The sequence below is a fragment of the Rhineura floridana genome, chromosome 8 (assembly GCF_030035675.1).
Source record: "Rhineura floridana isolate rRhiFlo1 chromosome 8, rRhiFlo1.hap2, whole genome shotgun sequence".
Taxonomy (NCBI): Eukaryota; Metazoa; Chordata; class Lepidosauria; order Squamata; family Rhineuridae; genus Rhineura; species Rhineura floridana.
Window position 1 is genome coordinate 75,750,382 of NC_084487.1, and position 27,308 is coordinate 75,777,689.

The 27,308-nt window shown below is 41.7% G+C and overlaps 1 protein-coding gene across 1 annotated transcript; it reads right to left on the reverse strand.

Moving 5' to 3' along the window:
* Positions 1 to 320: 320 nt before the first annotated feature.
* On the reverse strand, positions 321 to 24,047 carry LOC133390711 (ras association domain-containing protein 5-like). Its single transcript, XM_061639839.1, has 3 exons — positions 23,352 to 24,047; positions 3,502 to 3,611; positions 321 to 441 (listed from the first exon to the last, which is right to left on the reverse strand). Exons 1-3 carry the CDS (start codon positions 23,749 to 23,751, stop codon positions 436 to 438), a joined length of 516 nt encoding a protein of 171 aa, XP_061495823.1. The 5' UTR covers positions 23,752 to 24,047; the 3' UTR covers positions 321 to 435.
* Positions 24,048 to 27,308: the final 3,261 nt, after the last annotated feature.

Genomic DNA, 27,308 nt, shown 5'->3' on the forward strand with positions numbered 1-27,308 from the left:
AAATAGAATCTAATAAAAAACATTCTAAATAAATTACTGCTAAACACAAAACATAAGGTCACATTGATAAAATTTTGATTATGGATTTGCTCCATTGTTATCAGAGTCAAGGAATCAGGGAACTTTTAAAATTGGCCCTTAGATTTCGGGCAGCTATGGTGAACAACGAAACATTGTATGTGATCTCAGGATTAGAATCAGACATTAAAATTTTTATTTGTTCCTCAATTGAGATCGACCTGTCATAATACAACCAATTCCTAAGAAATCTAGTTCGAGGATTATGATATATTGGACAAAAGAATAATATATGGGGAAGATCTTCATCAGAAGAACCGCAGATACAAAGCCTTTGGGCATTAGGGGTATCAGAAAGCCAACCTTCTCTAACTGCATTAGGCAGCGAGAAGAAACGCAAGGCAGTAAAGGCTTGTCTTAAAGCTATGGGGAGAGAGGATAAAAGGTAAAGTGAACATTCAGAGTCAAGCTTAAAACTCTAGAACCATGGAGCAGCCTTGGAGTTGATGAGCGATAATCTATCGACTTTGTGGGAGTGATGGAAGATGACTTCTTGAAGGCGGATGGGGTTTGAGATCGAATTAAATTCCCAAGGGGAAATATGATAATTACAGATCAAATTCCCTAGATTGTTATTCCACAGTTTGGAAGCCAAAGGTTGAATAGTGCAGAGTTTTAGAAGTTTTTCGTCCGGGATAGAATCAAACGATCTCAAAAACTTCATAAGTGCAAAATGAATACGGGCAGAGATCGGGGGGAGACCGGTCTCTGAACGCATCATAGCAGCTGATGTTCCTTTTGGCAATGACAATATACGCCTAAGGAAGTCATTTTGAGAGGATTCTAAAGTCTTTAAATTATTATTTTCCCATCCCCAAACTGTTACGCCATAGAGCATTTGAGGAATCACTTTAGCTTTAAAGATTTTCAAAATAGGAGAAATTAAATGGCCTCCTGAAGTGCGGTAGAATTTTAATAAAGCTCCTATTGTTTTAGATACCAAAGTTTTGATGTATTGTATGTGAGGTTTCCAGGATAAGGTGTCAGAAAATAGTATCCCCAAGTATTTATATGTTCGAGACTGCACAAGCTGGGTACCAGCCATCTGCCAGCGGTGGCCTTTATATCTCTTTCCAAAAACTAGGATATTTGTTTTATCATAGTTTACTTTTAAGTTTTCGTTAGTACAATAAATTTGTAAATTATTTAATAACCTTCGTAGGCCAAGAGGTGTTAAGGAAAGGAGGACCATGTCGTCGGCATAAAGTAAGACAGATATTTTCCTACTGCCAACGGATGGTGGAAAAAATTGCGGGCCAGATAGAGCAGTGATGACATTGTTCAGAAATAAATTAAAGAGAAGGGGAGCTAACAAGCAACCTTGTTTAACTCCCTTCTCAACCCTTATTGGGTCAGATAGAGCTCCTGTCCTGCTATCTCTCACCAGAGCAAAGGTATTAATATGAAGTGCTCTGATGAGATAGAGTAGACGCGGATCGATGTTCAGATCATATAACTTGGACCATAATAAATTCCTATCGATCGAATCGAAGGCTGCGGCAAGATCCACAAAAGCCGCGTATAGATGTTTAGTTGGGCCTACGATACTCTGTCTCGCTAAAAAGTATAGGGACAGACAGTGGTCAGTTGGAGAAGACCCTTTTCGGAAGCCTATTTGTTCTGGGTAAATTATCTGGTGAGTGTCAACCCAGTCATTCAGCTTATTGAGTAGAAATTTGCTGTATAGTTTAGAAGCTACATTCAATAAACTGATGGGCCTATAGTTGGAAGGAGCTAAAGGGTCTCCTTTCTTATAGATAGGGATAATGATACTATTTTCCCAACCTTCTGGGATCATACCAGAGTCGTTAATACTGGTGAATAGTCGAGCGAGAAGAGGGGCCCACCACTTGGGAAATTGTCACATCAGACATACAGATAGGCTGTCCCACCCACCTGCCAATATCCAGCAGTGTGATGCTGCAGCAAAAGAGGCAAACACGGTTTTGGGATGCATAAACAGAGCTATAGTTTCCAGGTCGAGGGAAGTAATAGTCCCACTATATTCTGCATTAGTCAGGCCTCATCTGGAATACTGCGTTCAGTTCTGGGTGCCTCATTTTAAGAAAGATATAGACAAGTTAGAGCGGGTTCAGAAGAGGGCGACGAGGATGATAGCCAGTATGGAGAACAAGTCTTATGAGGAAAGGTTGAAGGAACTTGGCATGTTCAGTCTGGTGAAGAGAAGGCTGAGGGGTGACATGATTGTACTCTTTAAGTACCTGAAGGGCTGTCACATAGAGGAGGGTACAGATTTGTTCTCTGCTGCCCCAGAGGGTAGGACTAGGTCTAATGGTTTTAAATTGCAGGAGCGTAGATTCAGATTGGACATTAGAAGGAACTTCTTGACAGTAAGGGCAGTTCGGCAATGGAACCGACTGCCTAGGGAGGTGGTGTGATCCCCTTCGCTGGATGTCTTCAAGCAGAGGCTGGACAGCTATCTGCGGGAGATGCTCTAGCTGTGGATTTCCTGCTGTGAGCAGGGGGTTGGACTCGATGGCCTACAAGGCCCCTTCCAACTCTATGATTCTATCCTTTGTGTGAGATTCCCAAGCACCTGACAGCCAGCTGGTGCTTCAGGAAGTGCTTAGGGCTTGCAAAGCATTTCTTTCTTCCTTCCCCAGCAGGGAAAAGGCACATGATGCCAAACTGAGCAGGATTTGACCCCCACTTGTCAGCTGTCAAACAGAAGTTAAATCCTGTTGCTTTGGCTGCAGACGCCTGTTCCCTGCTGTGAACAGGCACCTGCAGCCAATCTAGAAGTGATGTCAGCTGACTGACAGATAGGCATGATTTGGGGAAAATGAATCTCGTGGGCAAATTGGATCCCTTGGTGGGCCAAGACTAGCCCACAGGCAGGAAGTTCCCCATCCCTGCTTTAAGGTATAAATATTCATGACTGATTACAGCACTGTACAAATATATTACTACTAGTACAAATATATTACTAATAGTACTAGTAGTAATATATTTGTATTTCTGTTATTGGTAAGGAATAAATCACCATTGTAAACTTTGGATTTTTATTATATGGTTATATATGTCTTCTTTATGGTTAGTAAAATTTGTTAAAATCCATTGATGGTCTACCCATTTTCTAGGAAAACTAATTTGAACTGAAAAGAGAAGACTGCTAAAGGCCTCTACATCAGATTTTTACAACACCTCTGCACATAGGAGTGAATACAGATTTCTGTTTATTGACTGTAAATGTCTGTGTATAACCCCTTGATAAGTCAATTGGCTGCATCATCCTTCCAATCGACCACTTGTTGGCACATGACCATCTGTATTCACTTAAGAACACAACGGTAGATGCCAGTGAATCACTTCCAGAAGTCCTATTTGGTCAGAAGACAGACATCCTTTTTGACATGACTGATGATTGGAAAGGGTAAGATTTGTAAGAATAAAATGTATTACCTGCCCATCATTGATGTCATAGGTAGACCTGCATTCCATCAGTTTTCCATTCTGCTGACAGTCCAGATGTACTAAGTCTTGACAGCGAGAGTGGCATGTGTACTTGCAGTCTGAAACATGGAAGACATAACAGAAGTTAGACAAGATCTCAGTGCTGTTTATGTTGCTTTAATGTATGTAATTATCAGAATCCTCACACAGAGCAGTAGCCTGTGCTCTGATTCTGATGAAGAGGAACCAGCAAAACTGGGTACAGAACAGTCGTAACCAGCATCATGACTGAGCCCAAACCAAAGCCCAAGCATATCATACTGGGGACTCTTGAGCCAGAGACTGCTGAATAGGGACTGCATCCTTTGAAGAACCAACACTTTTCATGGTGTATCAGTTAGAGTGTTGGACTGGGACCTGGGAGACCAGGGTTCAAATCCCCACTCAGTCATGAAGCTCACTGGGTGACCTTGGACCAGTCACTGCCTCTCAGCCTAACCTACCTCACAGGGTTGTTGTGAGAATAAAATGGAGAGGGGAAAACCATGTACATACTTTGAGCTCCTTGGAGGAATGGCGGTATAGAAATATAATGGGTTTCTTGTTAAGGTCAGAATAGGACACTAATGCAACCTTAATATTATACCTACTGTAATATGAGCAATGGGTCTTTCCAGATGCTTGTGCCTGTAAATAATTTGTTGTTAGGGGAACCAGATGCTTTTCTCAATGCTAGTGTGTCATTTACCAGGATATAATGCTTTCTTGTGAGCAGAAGTTGCTGGGAGGAAGTGACAACAAGAAAGGCAAGCTAGAAAAAGCTTCAAGGCATTTTGTAAGGAACAAAATGAGAGTTTTGGTGTATCTACATTTGGAAAAATATATGTTCTCCTATGGAAGGCCTCTCCTGCTTCTGCCAGCCAAAAGCATGCAAAATGAAAAAGAAGCGAGTCCATCCTCATCATTAACTTCCTTTTGGTGCGTTGTATACCCTGCTTTCTAATTCTATTATTCTGTTTTCTGGTATTCTTTCTATTTTAAATATAAAGCTTCTGTTGCTGATTGTACTCTTTTTTTGTTTTATATAGAGTGACATGTTTATTGTACTTTGTTGTTTTACTTGTTATTACATTTACTAACCTCAGTAAAACACTATTCACACACATGCACGTGTGCGTGCGCACACACATAAACACACAAAGCCTGTTGCATTTTGGAGCTTGTGCAGATCTTGCACTTAAGTAGTCCTGCACTTGCATCTGTTCCCACTATCCATTGTTTGTTTGTTTTTTAATTTTAACTTAATTTTATTAAATGCTGGAAAGCAGCATAAAAAGTATCACACAGGATAAATCTAAAAGGTATCATGTCCAGGCTGTGTAGTGTTTCACAGCGTTACAAAATGATTTAAATACAAAACAAATTGATCTTAAATGACCATACAGTCAACTTTTACGTCAACCAAAATAACATAAAAGAAATGGAAATGGATTGCCTTCAAGTTGATCCTGACGTATGGCGACTCTAGGAATAGAGTTTTCATGGTAAGCGGTATTCAGAGGGGGTTTACCATTGCCGTCCTCTGAGGCTGAGAGGCAGTGACTGGCCAAAGGTCACCCAGTGAGCTTCATGGCTGTGTGGGGATTTGAACCCTGGTCTCCCAGGTCGTAGTCTTAGGATAAGTAAAATTGACCATAGGAGAGGAGGAGGAGGATGGAGGGGTGGGAAAGGAGGAGGAGAGGGAAGGAGGGGATTGGAAGAGGATGGGAGAGGGAGAGGGAGGGGTGGAGGAAGGAGGAGAGGGGTGAAGGAAGGGGGAGGGAAGGGGCAAGAGGGAGGGGATAGGAGGGAGGGAGGGCAGGTTTTATCATTTGCTTATTGAGTTCAGTGTGATTTACTTCTGTACAATGATGCTTAGAATAGGTTAAACTGACCTGGGGGAGGGGAGGAGGACGGCAGGGAGGGGAGGAGGAGGGGGAGGGGATTGGGTGAGCAGGCACTGGGTAGAGAGGAAGCCCCTTTCCAAAAGGAAAACATTGTGAACAATATCATTCTTTTTCAGGGTTTCCCGCACCTCTTTATTCTACAGCAGGCACATGTAGCCTCCCACCCAAATTTAAACCAAAGCTGTTCCTGGCCACATTAACACCAGACCTTTATTTGCATTTAGACAGTCATGGCTTCTCCCAAAGAATCCTAGGAAGTGTAGTTAGTGAAGGGTGCTGAGAGTTGCTAGTAGCAATTAACAAGAAGGATATAGACTAGGTTGCAACCAAACTGAAACCCCTAGTGTGGTTTCTGAAAATTTCTCAGAGCTCAAGATATGAGCTTGAATCCAAATAATTCTAAGAGGAAGAAGAGAATGAACTTGTGCTATTTTGTAAACTCTTGTGCAGGAGCTAAGGAACTGTGTTGTAGTATAGGAATCCATGAACGAGGAAGATACAGGCTGTAGTATATGAACAGTGCAGGGCCATAAGAATGTTATTGAGAATGTGTTTGTGCAAAGCCTTAAACAAGAGCTTGCATAAATGGAGAAACTGCTCTGGATTTGGGGGTCACATCTCACAACGCAGACTGGGATAAGGTCTCAACTTAAAAGAGGAGGGTTGAAAGAGGAGGGTCTTCAATAGGAGCTAAAAAGATAACAGAGATGGTGCCTGTCTAATATTTGGAAATGGAAATGGACTGCCTTCAAGTCAATCCCAACTTATGGCGACCCTATGAATAGGGATTTCATGGTAAGCGGTATTCAGAGGGGGTTTACTATAGCCTCCCTCTGAGGCTAGTCCCCCCCAACTGACTAGGGCCTGCTTAGCTTGCTACAGCTGCACAAGCCAGCCCCTTCCTTGTCCGCAACTGCCAGCTGGGGGGCAACTGGGCTCCTTGGGACTATGCAGCTTTACCACGGCTGCACAGGTGGCAGGGCATGTAACCCCTGAGCCACTCACTGTGGGGGTGATTTTTAGCTGGCCCTTTACACCCAGGAGACACAAGCGAGGATTTGAACTCACAGACTCTGAACTCCCAGCCAGGCTCTCCTCCCCACTGTGCTATACCAGCTGTTGGTCTAATATTTAAGGGTAGGGAATTCCTCAGGGCAGGTGCCACCACACTAAAGGTCCTTTTCCTATGTTGTGTGGAATGGACCTCCTGATAAGATGGTATCTGCAGGAGGCCTTCACCTGTAACGATAGCTGTAGATTGCTGAAAAGGTTATTTGGCATCTCATTTATTTTGTATCCATTTATTTTTCTCACTTGAGCAGATACATTTTGGGAAGTCACATTAAAGACCTGTGATTTAAACAATATTCAAAGACAGGATAGCTAATCACATTAGGAAACATGTTTTTGCTACAACTGCTTTCCTTCTCATCATCAATCTTAATCTGAGTATCCAGCTGCTACTTGGCGTGAAATAGAAGCTGCCATAGACAGGCTGGTCCTGAGAATGGGGAAAATGCAGAGTTAGTGATGCAGGGAGTTTCCTATCCCTATTCCCATTTGTTATGAACTTCAGCAAGTCTAAGATGTTTTTTTAAAAAATGAGGAAAGGGCTGCAAGCAACAGGTATTGGAAGCAGCAGCAAATTGGTAGGGAGAGGGCAACAAATAGCTTGCAGGATTTGTGCTGTACAGGCCTGTGCTGGAACCACAGAGACCATAAAGCAGAGAAAAAGATAAGCATTTAAAGAGAAGTATTTAAAGAATGTTCCCACTCCTAGAGTACTTGTCAATTTAATCCAAAAATGGTTCTTTTCAGAACCAGACTTTATTTCTCATCATTTTTCTCCTGATCATATCTGAAATATGCGGATCTGGATGATACCAAAGATTTGTGCTGGTATAACAAAAATACTACCAAATATTTTTTAAAAAAATTCTGCTCGGGCTGATGTAAAAAGGGAATAGTTCCGTCAACAATTCAACTGATATAATGACAAATTCATTAAAATATATTTTAAACTTTGCATTGTCAAATGCAAAACCGCAGCATAACAAAACATTTGCTTACAGTTTCAGCTCTGCACTACAGAACATTTGCTTTATTTAATAAAACCTTAAATCCAATAACTAGTAAAAAAACAAAAACCCATACAGGTTACTTTTAGTCATAGTAGCTCCTCATATCTTGCCTGTAGGAACAGTGGGGCCCTCAGTGGGATCCTTTCACTGTGTTAAGTTGCCACCTACCTGCTATGTGCTTTTTCTTCACCTCATTCCTGATTTTGCTTGAGAGTTTGTATATAGCTGTTCCCATCACAGAACTTCTACAAGGCTGTGTAGGCAGACGGATTAACAGATGCTCTACATGCAGACCCAGATAAATGAGCTGTGCTGGATCAGATAAAAACAACTAGACTGCTGCTGTCCAAGAGAAGAAAGTTTCCATATTCTGCCAGACTTTATTTTTCAGCCTTTGTAGGCATACACATTAAAATCCTGATTTGACTTAGCTAATTTGACTTTTAAATAAATATGGGTAATGGAGGCTAAACTCTGAACATAATCAAAACAATATTCAACATACTGGTAGTAATTAGAATTGATATAAATGTTATACTTTCCTTATATCCCTTTTGAATCAATCTGCACCTGAAGCCATGTTTTATTTGCTGCTCAGCTAGACTATGTGTTCCATTCCAAAGATACTGCAGGAGTATGATAGTCAATATCACAAGCAAGGATTTGCCCCTTTCCCAAATGCATGATCAGTGCTGTAATTTCTGGCAAGGCTTTTCACTGGTTGGAGTAGATGAAAGGGGTGCCTGGATTCATCCACATAACTCACAATGAAGAGGTGACAGCACCAATCATATTTCACAATGTAGGCATTTTGGTGGCGTGGGCATGGTGTCAATGATCCACTGACTAATCCTTGGTACTTGATATAGGTTCCCTTCCTCAATGCATCATTTTGCATGCCCAGGATCCAATACAGAAGGGCAATCCATGCACTGAATCAAGGCACAGTGTATGAAATGTGTAGCTGGAACCTCTGCAGGTTTACTCAGAATTAATTTCCACTGACTTCAATGGGATTTATTCCCAAGTATATATGCATTGGTTGCACCCTTACAGTGCAATCTTATAATGTTTACTCAGAAGTAAGGCCCATTGCGTTAATAGGGCATAGTCTCAGGCAAATGCAAACAACATAGCCTCAGTCACTCATTTGAATGGAATTTGATTCCCAAGAGAACTCAAAGGATATGAATGCATTGAAAACAATAATAGAAACCTTATAAGGCAGTATTTAGTTTCTATGCTATAGAAATTACTTCAGATTAAGAGACAAAATCTTTTTTTCTGGTAAGAAGAATAAAAGTGAGAATATAATATATGGGAAAGACTCACCTGCACACAAATTTATTCAGACTTGTAACAATTTTATATCTCAACTTTTTAATAATTTGAAATTTATCTAATACTTATCTAATACTAATAAAATGTTCAAATAATATTATTGGCTACATAATTTCCATCACCCCTACTTTTTACACCTCTTACTTCTTGGTATGTTGCCAACAGTATATTTATTACAAGTCAGGACAAATGAGGAAGGAAAATAAATCCTCTAAACATGCTATGTAATGTTTTATCCCAGTACTGCTCTGTCACTGACTTATTCCATGATTGCAGACACATCTCTTCTCTGTGTCTTTTGGGGGAGAAACACAGATAATATTCAATAAAGGAATATTGCCAGTGTAGCATTTCTTGATAGTAAAATCAAGTTAACAATATCTATGTGTCTTTACTGATGAAATAATACAAGTCTACAACAGAGGATAAGATAAACAAAACAATAGTTTATTGATGCCTGTTTTCCAAACATAGTTAGCTGATGAAAGAAAGCTTTATGTTACTTTTATTTTTCTACAACATACACCACATACCATTTAAAAAAATCTAGTAATGTTTCCACATATTCCAACAGGCCATTTTGTCAACTGAGGCAGAATTCCCTTTACGCCTTATTTCACTGTATGTGACTATATAAAGACTTGTGGCAAAACTACTGTCAATTATGTTTGGAAAACTCAAATGCTTGCCACACTTTGTGACATTTTGATTAGATAGGAAGATATTGCCCAGCTGTAAGTTTTATTATATCTACTTTACTGATTGCTTATTGCCCCCTAGTGCTAAATATGCAGCATAACAACAACAAAACCGTGTTAAGTCACTTGCTTTTCATTAAAATGGGTCTGAAACACAAGGATTACATTTCTGATTGACAATCAGATTTAACAGAATTGCAAAAATAATTTCTTCCCCATGCATCAACTAGAAGATATATTTGTTCTCTCCATTGTTCTCTCACACAGTCTTGTACAGAAAACAAGGTAAAAGGGCATGTGTGCATGCACAAGTGCGCATACATATATGCACACGCATACACATGCACAATGTAGTGATAAAATGTTCAGGTTCAAAACTGTCAGTCAGCCCCAAACCTGACACTCTGTCTTTGTCTGTAACAGGGTTGCCAGGCTCAGGGCCTGAGACTGATCCTGTATCTTTAGGAGAAGAGAAAGTCAGCCAAGTGCAGGTGTTCTTGCAACATTGTAATGGGAAAAAGCACAAGGTGGAATTCTCCCTTCCCCCTGCACAACTTTTAAAGATACAGAAGACCCCTTGGTTGCCAGGCCCAGCCTCCAAGAGGTCTTTCCCAGAGGCCTGAATAGCACTACCAGGCTCTTCTTCAAGGCTTTCCGAAGGCCTGAACAAGAACATCTGTAGGGACTGGGGATGCCCTGCAATGCTGCAGGCCCTGCTCATGTTGACAGCGTTCAAAACAAGCAAACAAAAAAGCTAGATAAAAATAATTGTATCAGAATAGTTAGGAAAAAATATGACTTGGAAAAATGTTAAATGTCTACTAAGGTAGAGTGTTGACACTCTCAGGGTAGCTTTACATATTATCATTTGAGCTTTTTTCTTTAAGAGGTGGCAACAAATCACTTTCCAGTTTCTTAGTGGAAAAGAGTTTTAAAATTGATTTACAGTGGCAAAAGTTGATATGATATAATGCTTCACATGTGCTTTTTCATGGTGGAAAAATTGCTTAAAATTTGGGGGGGTGGGACACATGTGAAGCAATCTCCAGTAAATGTTTAAACTCTAAATTATCCCTAATTACTCTATTGCCTACACCAGTGGTAATCAATGTGGTGCCCTCCAGATGTTGTTGGACTACAACTCCCATTATCCCTGACCATTGGCGATGCTGGCTGGGGCTGCTGGGAGTTGTAGTCCAGCAACATCTGGAGGGCACCATGTTGGCTATTCCTGGCCTACACAATCACCTTTCGTCAGACAATGAGAGAGAAACAATGATAAAAGTGCAAAATTGCTTGGATCTGTGGCAAACATGATGCCACACTTAGTTCAGGCCTATTGGAGGTCCTTGGAGCACCATTGTGTTCCAGCTTATAGAATCCGTTTCAGTTGTTGCAGCCTGAGGTTGTAAAGAGGACTCTTGAAGCAGTGCTGATTATGTATCTTCTCAATCCCTGTCCATGATGCTGACAAAATTTAGTAGGAGGGAATTCACTGGATGGGTCCAGGGAATGGTTAATGCCTTACTACAGGAGCAGATTATGCCCACCACATTGAAAGAGGCAGTGGCACAGCCCCTCTTGAAGAGGCCCTCCCTGGATCTAGAGCAGCCTTTCCCAACCGGTGTGCCTCCAGATGTTGTTGGACCACAAGTCCCACCAGCCTCAGCCATTGGCAATGTTGGCTGAGGCTGATGGGAGTTGTGGTCCAACAACATCTGGAGGCACACCGGTTGGGAAAGGCTGATCTAGAGTGTTGTATTCAACTAAGTCCTACTCAGGGCAGTTAACCTCAGTTAATTATGCCTATTAACATCAATAAATCTACTCTAAGTAGGACCAGCACTGAATACCACCCAAAGGTTTTAGAGAACTACCAGCAAGTCCCTAATATTCCCTTTCTGGGCTAGGTGATTGAGAGTGGTGGCCAGCCAGCTGCAGGTATACCTGGAGAATTCAGATTATCTAGATCCATTCCAGTCTGGTTTCAGGCTCAGTTTTGGCACCAAAACAGACTTGTTTGCCCTGATTAATTATCTTTATAGGGAGAGAGTCTATTTGAAATAATTGGGAGCTGTCATCCAGGAATTTAGAGCATGATGTCATCAGTATGCTGCTGACATGCAGCTGTCTTTCCATTCTGACTCAGGAGAGGCTGTGAAGATGTTGGACCAGTATCTGAAAGCAGTGATGGACTGGATGGTGGCCAATAAACTGAGCCTAAATCCTGATAAGATGGTGGTGCTGTGGGTGGGCAGCTTTCATGTCTGGGATTTAGGTGGACAACCTGTTCTGGACGGTGTTGCACTCCCTCATAAGGAACAATTTTGTAGTTTGGGAGTACTCCTGGATTCCAACTTGTCACTGGAGTCTTAAGTAGTTTTTGTGACTAGGGGTGTTTATGCCATCTTAGGCTGGTCCACCAGCTACAACTGTTCCTGGACTAGGATAGCCTGGTGTCAGTTGTCCATGCTCTGGTGGCTAGTTTCTGGCCTACTGTAATGTGCTATGCACGGGACTGCCTCTGAAGGTGATCCAGAGGCTTCAGCTAGTGCAGAATGCAGCTGCTAGATTGGTCAGTGGGGCAGTTTGATAGGATCATTTGTCACTGGTCCAGAAGCACTGTATTGGCTGCCAATGAGCTACTGGGCTCAATTCAAGGTGTTAGTACTAGCATCCAAAGCCCTAAAGAGCTTGGGACCCAAATACTTAAAAGAGCAGCTTCCCCTGTATCAATCATCTTGGGTTGTATGATTGGCAAGGGAGGCCCTGTTGGTGGTCCTGCCACTGGGTGCTGCCCAGGTACAGGGTCTTCTCAGTGGTGGTTCCCTGTTTGTGAAATGCCCTCCCTGGTGAGGTACCCTCTTTATAAACTTTCAGGAGGAATTTAAAAACATTCTTGTTTATCCAGGCATTTGATGGCTGAAAGCGTCTGTTCCTGGCAACCTTGGCATTATTAGCTGTGAGAGTATGTCATTGTTTTTAGATATTTTAAATATATATATATATTTAAGTAATTTGAATGTTAAAACCTGATGTATTTGCTGCCCTGGGCTCCTTTGAGAAGAACAGTGAGATAAATGGTTTTCTAAAATTCTGAACAGTGTGTAAAATGTCACAAAGAAAGCATTTTTCTCCCTCTGCAACTTGGGGTCACCCAACCAATTCAACTGGCAGTAGGTTCAGATCAGGCAAAGGTATGTTGACAAGATGCATAATTAATGATTTTCATTAATACTGTACAAGATGTAGTGGTAGCCACAACCTTAGATTGCCCAAAGAAACAATTTGACAAACGCATGAATGACAATTGCTAATCAATAGCTAATGGCCATGACTGCTGGAAGATGGCATCACCTTGGTGCCCTGTTTATTAGTTTCCAGAGACATCTTGGTAGCTGCTTTGTGAAATAAATTAGATGGTTTTAAGTCCAGCAAAGCCATTTTAAAAATACGTATCTATATGATCAGAATTCAGACAGGAGAACAACTAGCCCTCTGTGCACAAGGGTGCTCAGCATGAATTTCCTTGAATAACAGTTCCACAAGCCTGCATTCAAACTCAAGGAGTTTAAAAATAAACTTATGATATGGCATGGAGATGTGTAGGTTCAAAGAAAAGAGTTTTAAAAAAAAGAATCCTGCTGGGCATGCTCAAACCCTTAGATGTGCTTAGAAGTGGTTTGGGATAGACTATATTTTTATATAGTAGAATGCTCAGCATAAAACTGCAATAGAAAGAATCTTAGTTCCATTATGAACAATTTACCTCTCAATTTAGTTTCACTCTGGAGAAGAGAAGAAAAAGAGAAACTTACCAGAAGATTTGCAAAGAAGTTTGATTTTTCTCCTTCTTGGGCTACCCAGCGATTTTGGGAACCAATAAAAAAACTGTACTATCCTTCTAATTGTTTTGTTAAAATCATTTCTTATTGCCATAGTTAAAAGCAATCTGCTGTTCTTGAGGTAACTGCATAGAAGTGCAGAAAGGAAGAAAAAAAGCCTCAAATACCCCCACACTCTAAGATAGCTGTGAATAGAACCTCAGCCAGCATGTCTCGAGACCACCTGTTTGTCCTAAATCCTCTTTTCCACATTTAGTGAACTAAAGATCTCTGTCTTTATATACAGCCACACTATAACCACTATAACCAAACCTCATGGTAATACAGTAATATAAATTCAGTAGATTCTATTTTTAAAATATTTTATTCTCTCTAGCATTTTTCTCAGGTTATAATCTGAACTTTAGACAGGTGTTTTCTTTTTAGTAATTCATTAATCAAATCAATAGAGCTTTCCTACTAAAATGTTATGAAATGGGTGATGTATTACAAAGTTATTTAATATTGTTACTCTTTAAAATAAAGTGTTTTCATTTTAACACATTTATTTGAAAATAAATCCTTTTCATTCTAAATTTTGTTGTAAGTATATATGATAAGATCCCAGCATACAGTCTTAAACTCAGTCCTAAATAAGTCACTTCTGGTGTCACAAGAATCCAATAACTGAATAAAATTGAGCTATCTTGGCTTGCTTTTGGCATACCAGAATTTGTCTACAAACTCTACAAATAAATGACATACTTGACATAAATGAATCTGTACAACTGTGATGCTTATAAATATTATGATTGTTTTCAAACAGTGACATTATTTCCATTTAACAAAACAGTGTCTAATTGAAAAGAATGTCCATACTTCTTACATTTGCTCCTGTTTACAGTATATTTCCTTTGGTTATCTCATTTGGTTGACATTTTCTTGGAAAAATACAGACAAAACAGCACATCAGATGTTACGGAACAAAAGATGTTACATCAAAATGGCAGAATATTTGTATCACACAAAGTAGACTCTTCAGTAGATATTTATGTTACACTCCTACAGGCTAAAACATGTAAGAAATTTAGTCCCCCACTTTCAGATATTTTTAACTTACTGCCTTTTACCATACTGAATCTGGATAGATTGCATTTCCTGGGTCAACATGTCCCAGAAAACAAAGCAAATATTTCCGCTTGTATCATACATGTCACAATTCTTTCGTCAGTTTCAGTTTAAGTGTAAGAGACAAATATTGCTGAAAGAGTGCTTTCTAGTTTTGATTATATTGAGTAAGAGGCAGGAGGCATGTATAAGAAAAGTATTTTAACACAACTGGAAATCAAGGGTCACTGAAAACATGATAAAAGTAAAGGACTTGTTGCATTTCAACAGTTGGATTATGTGTTTAACAAACAGAATGGACCATTAACTAATCAATTATTTTAACGAATAGCCCAATCAGAATTGAAAGTCTAGCTTCTTATAGTCCTCCAACCATGATTCAAGATGCTGATATTGACCCATAAAACCTTGAATGATGTGTCTAAAGGAATTAAGGAATGTGTTGTTTATCCATACAACTAAGATTTTGGGTGGGTTCATATGGAAGAAGGTGATCCTTTGGATACTTGGGTCCCAGGTCTACTTTAAAAGTTAAAAACAGCACTTTGAATTGTGCTGGGAAATTAACAGGAAGCCAGTGAAGTTATTTCAACACGAGATAGGGCCCCTGCCACTTTTTGTACTAGTTGAAGGTTAGAGATTAACCTGCCCACAGTTTTCTATGTCCTGATGTCTATGTCTACAGCTATGTGGTTTTAATTTTACAAAATTAGTTTTATAGCTTATATAATTTAGAATTTGACAAAACCAAGCCAGAAACTAGATGTATGCATTTAGGTATTGAGGAGTCTTGTAATATGATATCACACAGAAAATTGCTATATCACCTTGCTTATAGGTTTTGCTAACTATATGTCAAAAACCAGTGTGGTGTAGTGGTTAAGGTGTTGGACTACGACCTGGGAGACCAAGGTTTGAATCGCCACACAGCCATGAAGCTCACTGGGTGACCTTAGGCCAGTCACTGCCTCTTAGCCTCAGAGGAAGGCAATGGTAAACCCCCTCTGAATACTGCTTACCATAAAAATTCTATTCATAGGGTCACCCATAAGTCGGAATCGACTTGAAGGCAGTCCATTTCATTTTTCAACTATATGTCAAACTTAGTAGATTTTGATTTCTACATGAAGATGTTTACAAAAACACCAAAAAATCAGATATATTGACCAACTGTCAAGCTTTTGACTTCAAGAAGGCTTCATTTTGCAAGACTTTAAACTTATACTCACTCTCATGCATAAAGACTTATTTCATATATAGTCTCCTCAGCCTCTTATTCTCCATTTCTGAATTATATAATAGCTGTATAAGCCCAAATATTTACCTCACAGACACCACAGGAGGAGAATATTTATTATGTCTCTAACACTGGTGCTTTCATAGAAGGTCTTTTAAAGAACATGTGTACTAAAAATGGAGTAGGATGATAACACACACAGGCATGAGAGAAGGATCTTGGGATTATTGTTGATCACAAGCTGAATATAAGCCAACAGTGTGATGTGGTTGTAAAAAAGGCAAATGCTATTTTAGGCTGCATTAACAGAAGTATAGTTTCCAAATCGCATGAAGTATTGGTTTCCCTCTATTCGGCACTGGTTAGGCCTCATCTTGAGTACTGCATCCAGTTCTGACATCACACTTTAAGAAGGATGCTGACAAACTGGAACAGGTTCAGAGGAGGGCAATGAGGATGATCAGGGGACTGGAAACAAAGTCCTGTGAGGAGAGACCGAAAGAACTGGGCATGTTTAGCCTGGAGAAGAGAAGACTGAGGGGAGATATGACAGCACTGTTCAAGTATTTGAAAGGTTGTCACACAGAGGAGGGCCAGGATCTCTTCTTGATCGTCCCAGAATGCAGGACACAGAATAATGGGCTCAAGTTACAGGAAGCCAGATTTCAAATGAACATCAGGAAAACCTTCTTAACTGTTAGAGTGGTATGACAATGGAACCAATTACCTAGGGAAGTGGTGGGCTCTCCAGTACTGGAGGCCTTCAAGAGGCAGCTGGACAGCAGCCACCTGTCAGGTATGCTTTAACTTGGATTCCTGCATTCAGCAGAGGGTTGGACTCAATGGCCTTATAGGCCCCTTCCAACTCTATGATTCTATGATTTGTATCCAAGTCTAATTTTTGATATGAACCTTTCATTGCCTTCTCTTTCTCTCCCTTTCCCTTTCTCTCTCTCCCACCCTCATCTTATTGCTAGAAAACATTGACAGACAGCGAGATAATTGGTAAGAGATAAAGTGGTAAGTAAAATCGTTAAGTATTCAGAGCAGATAGGCTAGGAAACATTATATGTTCCTCAATACAAATGCGTAATTCATACCAAAGAAACAAACCATCCTTTCACTTTGTTTTCTCTCTGCTTATACTACCAGTTGCCAATCAAATATTTTCTACACTGAAAAATTGCTCTGGATCCCTAGAAGGATTCCGTTAATCACCTAAAAATATATGCACGTAATTGTGATTAACAAAACAGAGGTTTTTATTGTAATACCAAAACGTTTTGGCTTCCGACTTCATCAGCTGCTAACATACAAATGCTGTTACCAAGGTGGCAGTTATAGAGCTTTGAGAATGGAATGCTCAGACGGGCTTCATTTGCAGAAGCTAAGTGATGCTGGTACTGTCCTTCAGGTTCACACCATGTGGCGCCAATGTGTCCAGAGAGTATATCTGAAAGTTCTCCCTCTCAGTCAGTGCTGCTGGATCTGTTGGCATCTCTATAGCTGTTATAGAAAAGTCCAACAGGCTGTGGCCCTCAATGCTGAAATGCTTTGCAACTGGTTGCTCCACTTTTTTTTGTTAAGATTGCCAATTTCTGGTTTCTGAAGCGTGTGTGTAGGTCAGTTGTGGTTTTCCCTACGTATTGGATATGACATCCTGGTCTTTTGCATTCGATGACATAAATTATATTGCAGGACCTGCAGGTGATGTTCTGTTTGATGTAATATGTCCTGCCTGTCCTAGTGCTTGTACAAGTAGCTGTCCACCTGAGGTACACACAAGTGATACAGGGTTTGGAGTGACAAGGATGAGACCCAGGATTGGTGATAGGTGGCTTAAGCACAGCTCTCACTGTCTGCGTAAATTAGGAGGCTGGCAAAATGCTACAATAGGAGGCCTGCTGATGGCTCTAGCAAGGTGTTCAGAGTTTGCCAGCAATGGGTAGCTTTCCCTGCTTGCTCAGTAATAGTTAGGAGATGCTGGATGGAAATTCACCACAAATGGAATCTGTTGCTCTCTACTCTTTTGACACCTCAGTATGATGGAGGAGGCTTTCTCTGGACAGAATGGAGGCTTGGTGGATGTTGCAATCGATAATATGTGGAGGATATCCTCTCAGAAGAAGGTGTTCTTTAAGTTCACTGATCCTTCTCTGGTATTTATCTTCAGTGTTGCAAATAAGTTTGATTCTCAGAGCTAAGCTATACACAATGTTTTTCTTTATATGCTTAGGATGGCAGGATTTCCAGTTTAAACAGGTGTGGGCATCAGTGGGTTTGCTGTAGAGATCGGTGGCTATTTTGTTGTTTTCAACGGTAAGAAGGACATCAAGAAAAGGGATGTGCGGATTGTCATTTGTACTATTAAATGTAAACTTAATAGATGGATGGATAGAGTAGATGTAATTTTTAAATTGTTCTAAACTCTCTTTACCATTTGTCCAGACCATAAAGTTGCCATAGTTTATATATATACAAAAGTATGATTTATGGATTATATATATTATTTTGCGTGGATAAGGGGATGATGAGAAAAACTGTTTTTTGCTGTAAGACAACTCATCTAAGATAGCCTTTCCAGTTTTGCATTAAAAATCAGTTCTCACCCTAGTGAATTAAATGTTATGAGGTTTATTGGAACCTTGAATGAACTCGGTAATTACTAGGGTTGCCAGGTTCAATCCCTGAGACTGATCCTGTATCTTTAGGAGAAAAGAAAGTCAGCCAAGCGCAGGTGTTCTTGCAACTCTGTAATAGGAAAAACCACAAGGTGGAATTCTCCCTTCCCCCTGCACAACTTTTAAAGATACAGAAGACCTCTTGGAGGCTGGACCAATTGCTGATTTTCTTTTCTCCTAAAGATACAGGATCAGTCTCAGGGATTGAACCTGGCAACCCTAGTAATTAATAATGCAACTATACATGTGGGTCAAGCAACCTCTCTTTTGCAAGTCATTGAATAAATAATTTCCTGAAAAGAATGTAGCTATTACATTTCATTAATAGAAAAGACTGTTACTATTTTATAAAACTTAGTAGCATGTTCAACCTATTTGTTTATCAGTGTACCTAGAGATCTCCTTCCACATTATACCTTTGAGTATGCAATCACAGGATCAAATTTGTCAGCATTTCTGCCAAATGAAGTGTACCAATAAGAGAGATTCTCATATTTTATCTAAGCAAGTCTTTCCTTTGTTTTCTGGGAAGACCCTTCATGTTTCTAAAGCCAACACCCTACTCTTCCTTCCTGGTCTAGATGCACTCTTTCAATCTGTAACAAAAATGAAGTTTTGTATCTAAATGATATCTTCATCCTGAACCAGACCAGTTAAGGCTACAACCTGATACACCAGGGACATGGTGCCCTGCAGATATAGTTGGACTACAGCTCCCATCATACCTGACCAGTAACCATGCTGGCAGGAGATGATGGAAATTAAGAGTTTAATAACATCTGGAAGGCACCACATGGGCTACCCCTACTATACACACTAACTTGGGAGTAAGTCCCACTGAACTTAATAGGAAGTACTTCTGAGAAGGCATACAGAGGATGTGCTGTAATTGGTCCACCTAGCAGAGTGTTGTCTGCCCTGCCCCTGACTAGGAGCATCAGTCCTGAGTCTCAAATAGAGATCTTCATCAGCCCTCTAATTCAGGATCCTTTACCTAGAAGTATCAAAGAATGAACCTAGTAGCAGACAACATGGTGGGGCAGAGGTGCTTATCGGACTTCCTAGCAGGTGAGTCGCTACTGCTTACTGAGTGTGGGAGGGGTGGTAAAGCCAGCATGGTGCTAAATCACCAGCCAAACTAATCTGGAGTTCCTTCCATGTATTTGCACCACAATGGCCTTGCCGCTGCCTCACCTCTTCCAGTAAGCAGGAGCAACTCACTTGACAGTGGGGATCAGGTAAGTGCCTCTGCCCACACCATGCCATCTGTTACTGATAATGCTGTATGCCAAGTGATTTATTACACTGCTTGCAAGATATGTATCTTAAAAATCTGGAGTGTATAAAATGCACTTGTTTGGTTGACTGCGCAAGTATGATTTCAGAAATTAGTTGCAAAACCAGAATGGGAAAGGTAAAACCAGTTTGAGAGCTGCAGAAGATTAGCAGCAGGTTGTCTTATGCCTCTCACCTAGGAAAATTGCTTAACAGTTCACTGACATTGTTTCCTCTGATTTTGAAAAATGTAGGAAATGTGAGGTGTTATTTCAGTAGGCACAATATAAACATGAAAACCTGGAAATGTGAAATTGCCTGCCTCTTTTCTTCTCCACCCATTCCCAATAATAACTTGAGGACTGTTTTGTGTCTAATTCTATACAGTTTTCTTTCTTATTTTTATCAACAATCGCTACTACAGTGTCTATAGTAATGGACTGGCATGCCACACAGAAGTATGATACAGTCCAGATTTAATGATGAGGAATTCAATATAACAACCTTACACATGCCAGCAAAATTTTCCTGATTCACAACATCCATTTTTCTACTCAGACTTTATTATTCATATTTACATTATACTTCCTAATAACATCCTAATTATTTCCTTGTTCTTACAACCAAATACTGGTAGCCAGTTACCTGGTTTCATAACCCCATAATCTTTACAGCCCTTTCAACCCAAATGACATTATCTGTGGTGCTATAAAATGTTTATATCAAGTTTCAAACTCAGCTCTTTATTTTTTCAAATGATAAACAATTACATTAGTGCAAAGACAAAAATGCAAGTTAAACAAGTTACTGTAAACAAAGAACACTATTAGGAGACAAATGCTCTTACTTCAATATCATAAGCATACTAACAAGGCCATTCAGAAATAAGGTAGTAACTTCCACATGCACAGGGGACTAACTGGGTATGGAGACATATGTATGTTTGTAGGTCAGTAAGCATCTAGAAAACTGAATCTAAAGAGAAAAGGAATATTCCATTGTGAGGAAGAACCCCAAGTTCAAACTGAATGTCAGACAGGAACCCTTCTCTTTGCTGCCATCTTTTGCAAGGGGTGGTATAGTGCACAGTGATGACCAATCAAACCTACACTAACACCCTAAATTTCTCAACCCTAACCACATAAGATGAGCCTTGCTGGATCAGACCCAAGGTCCAGCATCCTCTTCTCACAATGGTTAAACTGATGCTTATGGAAACACTGCAAGCAAGACTTGAGTGCAGCAACACTCTTCCCACTTGTGATTCCCAGGAACCAGTATTGAGAGACAAACTGGCTCTAACATTGGATATAGAACACAGCCATCATGGCTAGTAATCTTTGATAGCCCTATCCTCTATGAATTTGTCTAATCCTATTTTAAAACCATAAATGTTGGTGGCCATCACTGCCTCTTGTGGGAGTGAATTCTGCTGTGTGACAAAGTACTTTCTTTCATCTGTCCTGAATCTTTCAACATTCAGCTTTATTGGATGGCCCCCGGGGTTCTAGTATTATGTAAGGGGGAAAAAACATCTCTATATCCCCTTTCTCTATACCATGCATAATTAATATACTTCTGAACATTTTCTAGCTCTACAATATCCTTTTCAGTTGAGGCAACCAGAACATTACACAGTATTTCAAGTGTGGCTGTAACATAGATTTGTATAACAGCATTATAATATTGACAGTTACTTTTGAAACCCCTTCCTAATGATCCCTAACATGGAATTCACATTTTTCATAGCTGCCACACTTCTGTCCTGGGGAAGTGGGGGGAAAGTAGGAATAGGGAACCTGTGGCCCTTTGTACGTTGTTAGACTACAGCTCTCACCATCCCTGACCATTGGCCATGCTGGCTGGGGCTAGTGGGAGTTGGAAGTCTAATAGCATCTGGAAGAACACACGTCCCCCATCCATGGTCTAAAGGAACCAGAGATCAGGTATACTGTGTGACTCTATCAGTTAAGCAAGTGGTATGTGAACCGCGGCTTGTGGTTTGTTTCCACCAAACAAAACACGAATGGTAAGCAAGAACAAACTTTGGTTTCTGCTCATGGTTTGTCTGGAGAGAAACCACAAACCCAGTTTACTTGTCATGATAAGCCAGACTGGCTTATTTTCCCCTCATGGCACAGTCAGGCACATGGTTTAATGCTGCATGCAAACCAGATCACTCGATTAGGATGTGAGCTGGGGAGAAAAAATGGAAAATGAAGGGCATGGGGAGGATGGAAACTCACCTGCTCAAATCAAGTGTATATAGTATCTTTTGGGTGTGGGGTATGTGTGTATGCCATGAGGTTAAAAAACTCTCCTCCACTATACAGAGAGTTTTGGAGAAGATGGAAAGTAAAAAGGATATATTTTCCCTTTCCACTCACCAGAACCACCTCCCTGCTATATTATTATTATTATTGTTGTTGTTGTTGTTATTTAGCAAATAAATGTTCAGTTGGTGGTCAGCTATATAGCATTAAAAGGAAAGAGGAGGGGAAGAATGGTATATTTTATCCTATCGTCCCTTCTGAGACTCCCCTTAGATGCCTGAACATTACCACAAAGTGCCTGTTCCAGGAACTTGGCTGGAGCCAGGAACAGGAACACTCCTCTTCAAGTAAAGGCATACACTGGGTATTTTGTTGTAGGTCCCTACTTACACAACTTAATAACAACTGCCAACAAGAGAAGCAGAGAGAAGCTCAGGCTGCATAATAAGCAACATCTGATAGCCCTAAAAGCAGGTAAGTTAACAAAGGAGAAACAAAACACTGTGGGAGGGGGGCAATATGGGACTGTCACATGTTTAAAGAAATCATAGTAAATGTATCATGTGTTTTGTTCATAATCAAAGTTTGTTGTTGTTGTTATGTGCCTTCAAGTTGATTACGACTTATGGCAACCCTATGAATCAGCGACCTCCAAGAGCATCTGTCATGAACCACCCTGTTCAGGTCTTGTAAGTTCACGTCTGTGGCTTCCTTATAATCAAAGTAATAAGTATTTTTTAAAATTTGCATATGGATAAAACAGTAGCTCTAAAGCAAGAATCACATTCTGTTTTAGATCATGCCTACATAATATTGAAAAGGCATTTCCTCCTTAGTCAGAGAAAAAGGGTAATGCCAGAGATGAAATTTGTCAGCTCAGCTGCAGTCTTCAGAAGTACTTGCACGAAAAATGTCTGCTGCTCCCTTAACTGGGAGCACCTTATTAATCAAATAAAGTTTTTAAATTGATCTAACCGATAAAATGTCTCAACACTAAAACAAAGGGTAAATACAAGAAATAAGAAGTAGAATGCAATGGAAAGGTGAAAGCAGCAGCAAAACGGGTATGGTAGTAAGGCAAAAAAGAAAGTGGTGGTTTCCCACGCCTTTTCAGTTTACTTATGCGGATGAATTTTAAGATCCCAAAATGAATTTATTGGCCAGTTGCTTGACTGATATCCGGCTCCATCCTACGGGCTCAGAGCAACTTAACAGCCCTTTTACTAAGTATCGGTATCTGGCTATTTGGGTTTGGTCTTGTGCAACGTGACCCAGAGCGTGCCAGGCAAAGTGGACAGGTAGGCGGCGGGCAGAGGTAAGGGGGGCAGAGGCAGGCCTGGCGAAAGAAAGGGGGCGGGCAGGCTGGCTGGCTCACCCGCGCAGCGCTGGCTGGCCGAGAAGATGTAATGGCAACAGAGGTCGCACCACGTCCTCACCCCTTCCGCAGGCCGGAAACGGTGCGGCTGCCTCAGCTGGGGAGGTTGCACTTGTTGCTGGGGCTCGAAGATGGTCCTAACGTGGCGGGGCCGGTGCAGTCCTTGCCGACGCCGACGACCGAGCATGGGACAGGCCGCCCCCGCCGCGTCTCCATCTTTTCCCTCAGGCAGCGGCAACGACTGCTTGCTCGGAGGCGGGAAGAGCTCCTTCTCCTGTAGCGCGGGGGCCCGGAGGGCCTTTGGCCCCTTTACCACCAGCACTCGCCTCTTCTTGCCTCTCGGGCTCAGGGTCCCGCTGACGATGGAGGGAGGCATTTTTACCGGGGCAGCCCCCGCCATGCTGGGTGCCGGCTGAGAGCCTTCAGAAGCTGCCTTCCTCAGAGACAGTTTTCGTCCTTTCTTCGTCCCTCTCTTTTTCTCTCAGGAAAGGCAAAACCAAAGCTACCACTTGTAGCCGCGCGGGAGGGCACCTATCTGCCAAAGAGCCGCCTCACGGCGCTCTGTGGCTGCAGCAACGCTTGCCTCGCCCAAGGCAGCCGCGGGAGGATACTTTGCCAGCGAGGGCGGGCCAGGCAAGACGAGCCCCTGGCCACGGCCCCACTCGAGAAGAAAAGTCGGGGTGCCTTGGGCGGTTCAGATGCCATCACTGAGCACATATTATTTCAATTACGTTTCTCGGGTTGCTGCATTCTTTGTGTATGGCAGGCTCAGAACTACATATAAAAATGTAGACTTGTAGAACAGGATGATCATCTCTGCAGAATTGTACTGGCTCGGCCAGGATGTAAAATCAACGTGACGGGGCGGAGGCGCACAGCTCTCTTACCTTCGCGATCATCAGCCCCTTTAATGGCTGTTAGAAAGGGCTAAATCTTAGGAGGGTTTACAATGAATTTCATGAGGGGCTTCCAGCCCCTGCTCCTTCCCTTTTCATTCAAGTATTGCAAGAGCGAGGGGAGTGTTTGGTAGTAAGTTTGGTTTCGGTTTTTTTAAAGGAATTTGGGATGCATGCCATTAAAGATTGCTTGTTCACTCGTCTGTGATGATGGTGAGGTTAGTTACTAGTTCCCAGTTCTTTCTTTGCTAGAAACACTAAGAAAGAAGGAAAATTCTTATATCCCTGAACCCCAAAGTAGGGTTTGAGTAGAGTTGCCATATTCCAGTTCCACAAATCTGGGCATGCTAATTTGCATATTATGGAAATTATTTGCTAATTATGCACGTTAAGCACATTACAATTTGCATTGTCCAGTTTTGTTTTTGTGCCTAGTAATTGCCACCAAAAACTGGGAGAGGATGTGAAAAAAATTTTTTCAGAAAAAAACCCTTACATTTTCAGCCTCACATGCCTGTAGTTTCCAACATTATGGATATTCCGAGTCTGTGGATAAAGGGTGGAGCTGCACATGTTGATCAAGTGTTGATGGAGGCGGACTCCCGACGAATGCAATTATGCCTTGGTAAGTGCCTGCTCTAAGCTATATATAGCAGCGGTGAGGGCAGCAAAAAAGAGATACTTTGCTGTCAGTATTAAGGCATCACTCTCCCGCCCAGCGGAGCTTTTTAAAACTGTACGAGGGCTTTTACATCTTGGCCCTCGGGATACTATAGATTCATCTGTAGCCCGCTGTGAAGAGTTCGCTGGACACTTCCAAGATAAGATCGCTTGCATTCGTCGGAACTTAGACTCCAATATTATAGCAGTTGGATTCAATGAAGCATCCAGATCACGGTCTTGTCCTCATTTATTGGATGAGTTTCAGTTGGTGCAGCTTGAGGATGTTGACAAGATCCTTGGACTGGTGTGGGCGACCACGTCTGTGCTGGATCCTTGCCCCTCTTGGCTGGTGAAAGCTGGCAGGACCGGAACCGCCGGCTGGGCCAAGGAGGTAATTAATGCCTCTTTGCGAGAGGGAGTGGTCCCTGACTGCCTAAAAGCGGCGGTAGTGAGACCGCTCCTGAAGAAACCCTCCTTGGACCCAGATAACTTGAACAACTATAGACCTGTGGCGAATGTTCCGTTCCTGGGCAAGGTTCTGGAATGGGTGGTGGCTGGCCAGCTCCAGGGGCTCTTGGATGACACTGATTATCTCGATCCATTTCAATCCGGTTTTAGGCCTGGGTTTGGTACCGAAACAGCCTTGGTCGCCCTGTATGATGACCTTTGTAGGGAGAGGGACAGGGGGAGTGTGACCCTGTTGATTCTTCTTGATCTCTCAGCTGCTTTTGATACCATCGACCATGGTATCCTTCTGGGAAGGCTCACGGAGTTGGGGGTAATGCTTGGCACTGGCTCCGCTCCTACTTGGTGGGTCATCAACAGAAGATAGTGCTTGGGGAACACTGTTCGACACCCTGGACTCTCCATTGTGGAGTCCCACAGGGATCGGTACTATCCCCCATGCTTTTTAACATCTATATGAAGCCGCTGGGTGCGGTCATCAGGAGTTTTGGAGTGCGTTGTCACCAGTACGCTGATGACACGCAACTTTATTTCTCCTTTTCATCTTCCTCAGGTGAGGCTGTTAACGTACTAAACCGTTGCCTGGCCGCGATAATGGATTGGATGGGAGCTAACAGACTGAAGCTTAATCCAGACAAGACCGAGACGCTGTTAGTGAGTGCCTTCTCTGCCCAGATGGTGGATGTTCACCCTGTTCTGGATGGGGTTACACTCCCCTTGAAAGAACAGGTTCATAGCTTGGGAGTTCTTTTCGACCCTTCCATCTCTTGAGGCTGAGGTAGCCTCAGTGGCACAGAATGCTTTCTATCATCTTCGATTGGTAGCCCAGCTACGTCCCTATCTGGACAGTGACGACCTCGCCTCAGTCGTTCATGCTCTGGTAACTTCTAGATTGGACTACTGCAATGCGCTCTACGTTGGGCTGCCCTTGAAGACACTTCGGAAACTACAGTTAGTCCAGAATGCAGCGGCCAGATTGTTGACGCGGACCAGAAGGTCCGCTCATATAACACCTGTTCTGGCCCGTCTGCACTGGCTTCCTATTTGTTCCCGGGCTAAATTCAAAGTGCTGGTTTTGACCTATAAAGCCTTACATGGCATGGGACTGCAATACCTGGTGGAGCGCCTCTCCCAATATGAAACTATGTACACTGCGCTCAACATCTAAGGCCCTCCTCCGAGTACCATCCCATCGAGAAGCTCGGAGGGTGGTGACTAGAAATAGGGCCTTTTCAGTTGTGGCCCCCGAATTGTGGAATGGTCTCCCTGATGAGGTGTGCCTGGCGCCAACGCTGCTATCTTTTCGGCGCCAGGTGAAAACCTTTTTATATTCCCAGGCATTTTAATGTGTACTATTAATATTTATTGATGTATTTTGCTGCTGTTTTGATTTTTGTTTACGTCTGTTTGGTTTGATTCCATTGTATTATTGTATTTATATATTTTCTGATTGTTTTATTGTTATGTACACCGCCCAGAGAGCCCTTGGGCTTAGGGCGGTATATAAATTAAATAAAATAAATAAAATAAATAAATGTGCAGTTTTCTAAACTGCTGGATTCTGCATATGCAGCAGGCAGGCTGACTAAAATACTTGATTTTCCTAGGACAGCTGTAGTGTCCCTCATTGGCTAAGAACAATGAAAGGCATGAGTGGGCTGATTTCTCACAAAATGGGCAGAAAACTGCCTCCACAGTTTGCCTTGTATCTCTGGATCCACCAGGGCTAGAGACTTGCTTTTTTTAAAAAAAAAATGAAAGTTGTGAATCCAGGACATTTAATGGGCTATGTGGGCACCAGGTAGCATGGCTAGAATCTGGGTAAAACTGAGCTAACTGGGCAATATGGGAACCCCACCTTTGGGATACCTCATATCATTTAACTCCATTATTGGCACAGTCTTCTGCGTGAAGCCCAACATTTTTCTTCTAT

Excerpts from the sequence above, each read along its gene's own strand:
- LOC133390711 (XM_061639839.1), bottom strand. The coding sequence starts at position 23,751 with ATGGCGGGGGCTGCCCCGGTAAAAATGCCTCCCTCCATCGTCAGCGGG. Across the intron at positions 3,612-23,351 it reads GGCCAGCCAGCGCTGCGCGG|ACTGCAAGTACACATGCCAC; the intron begins GTGAGCCAGCCA and ends TCCATGTTTCAG.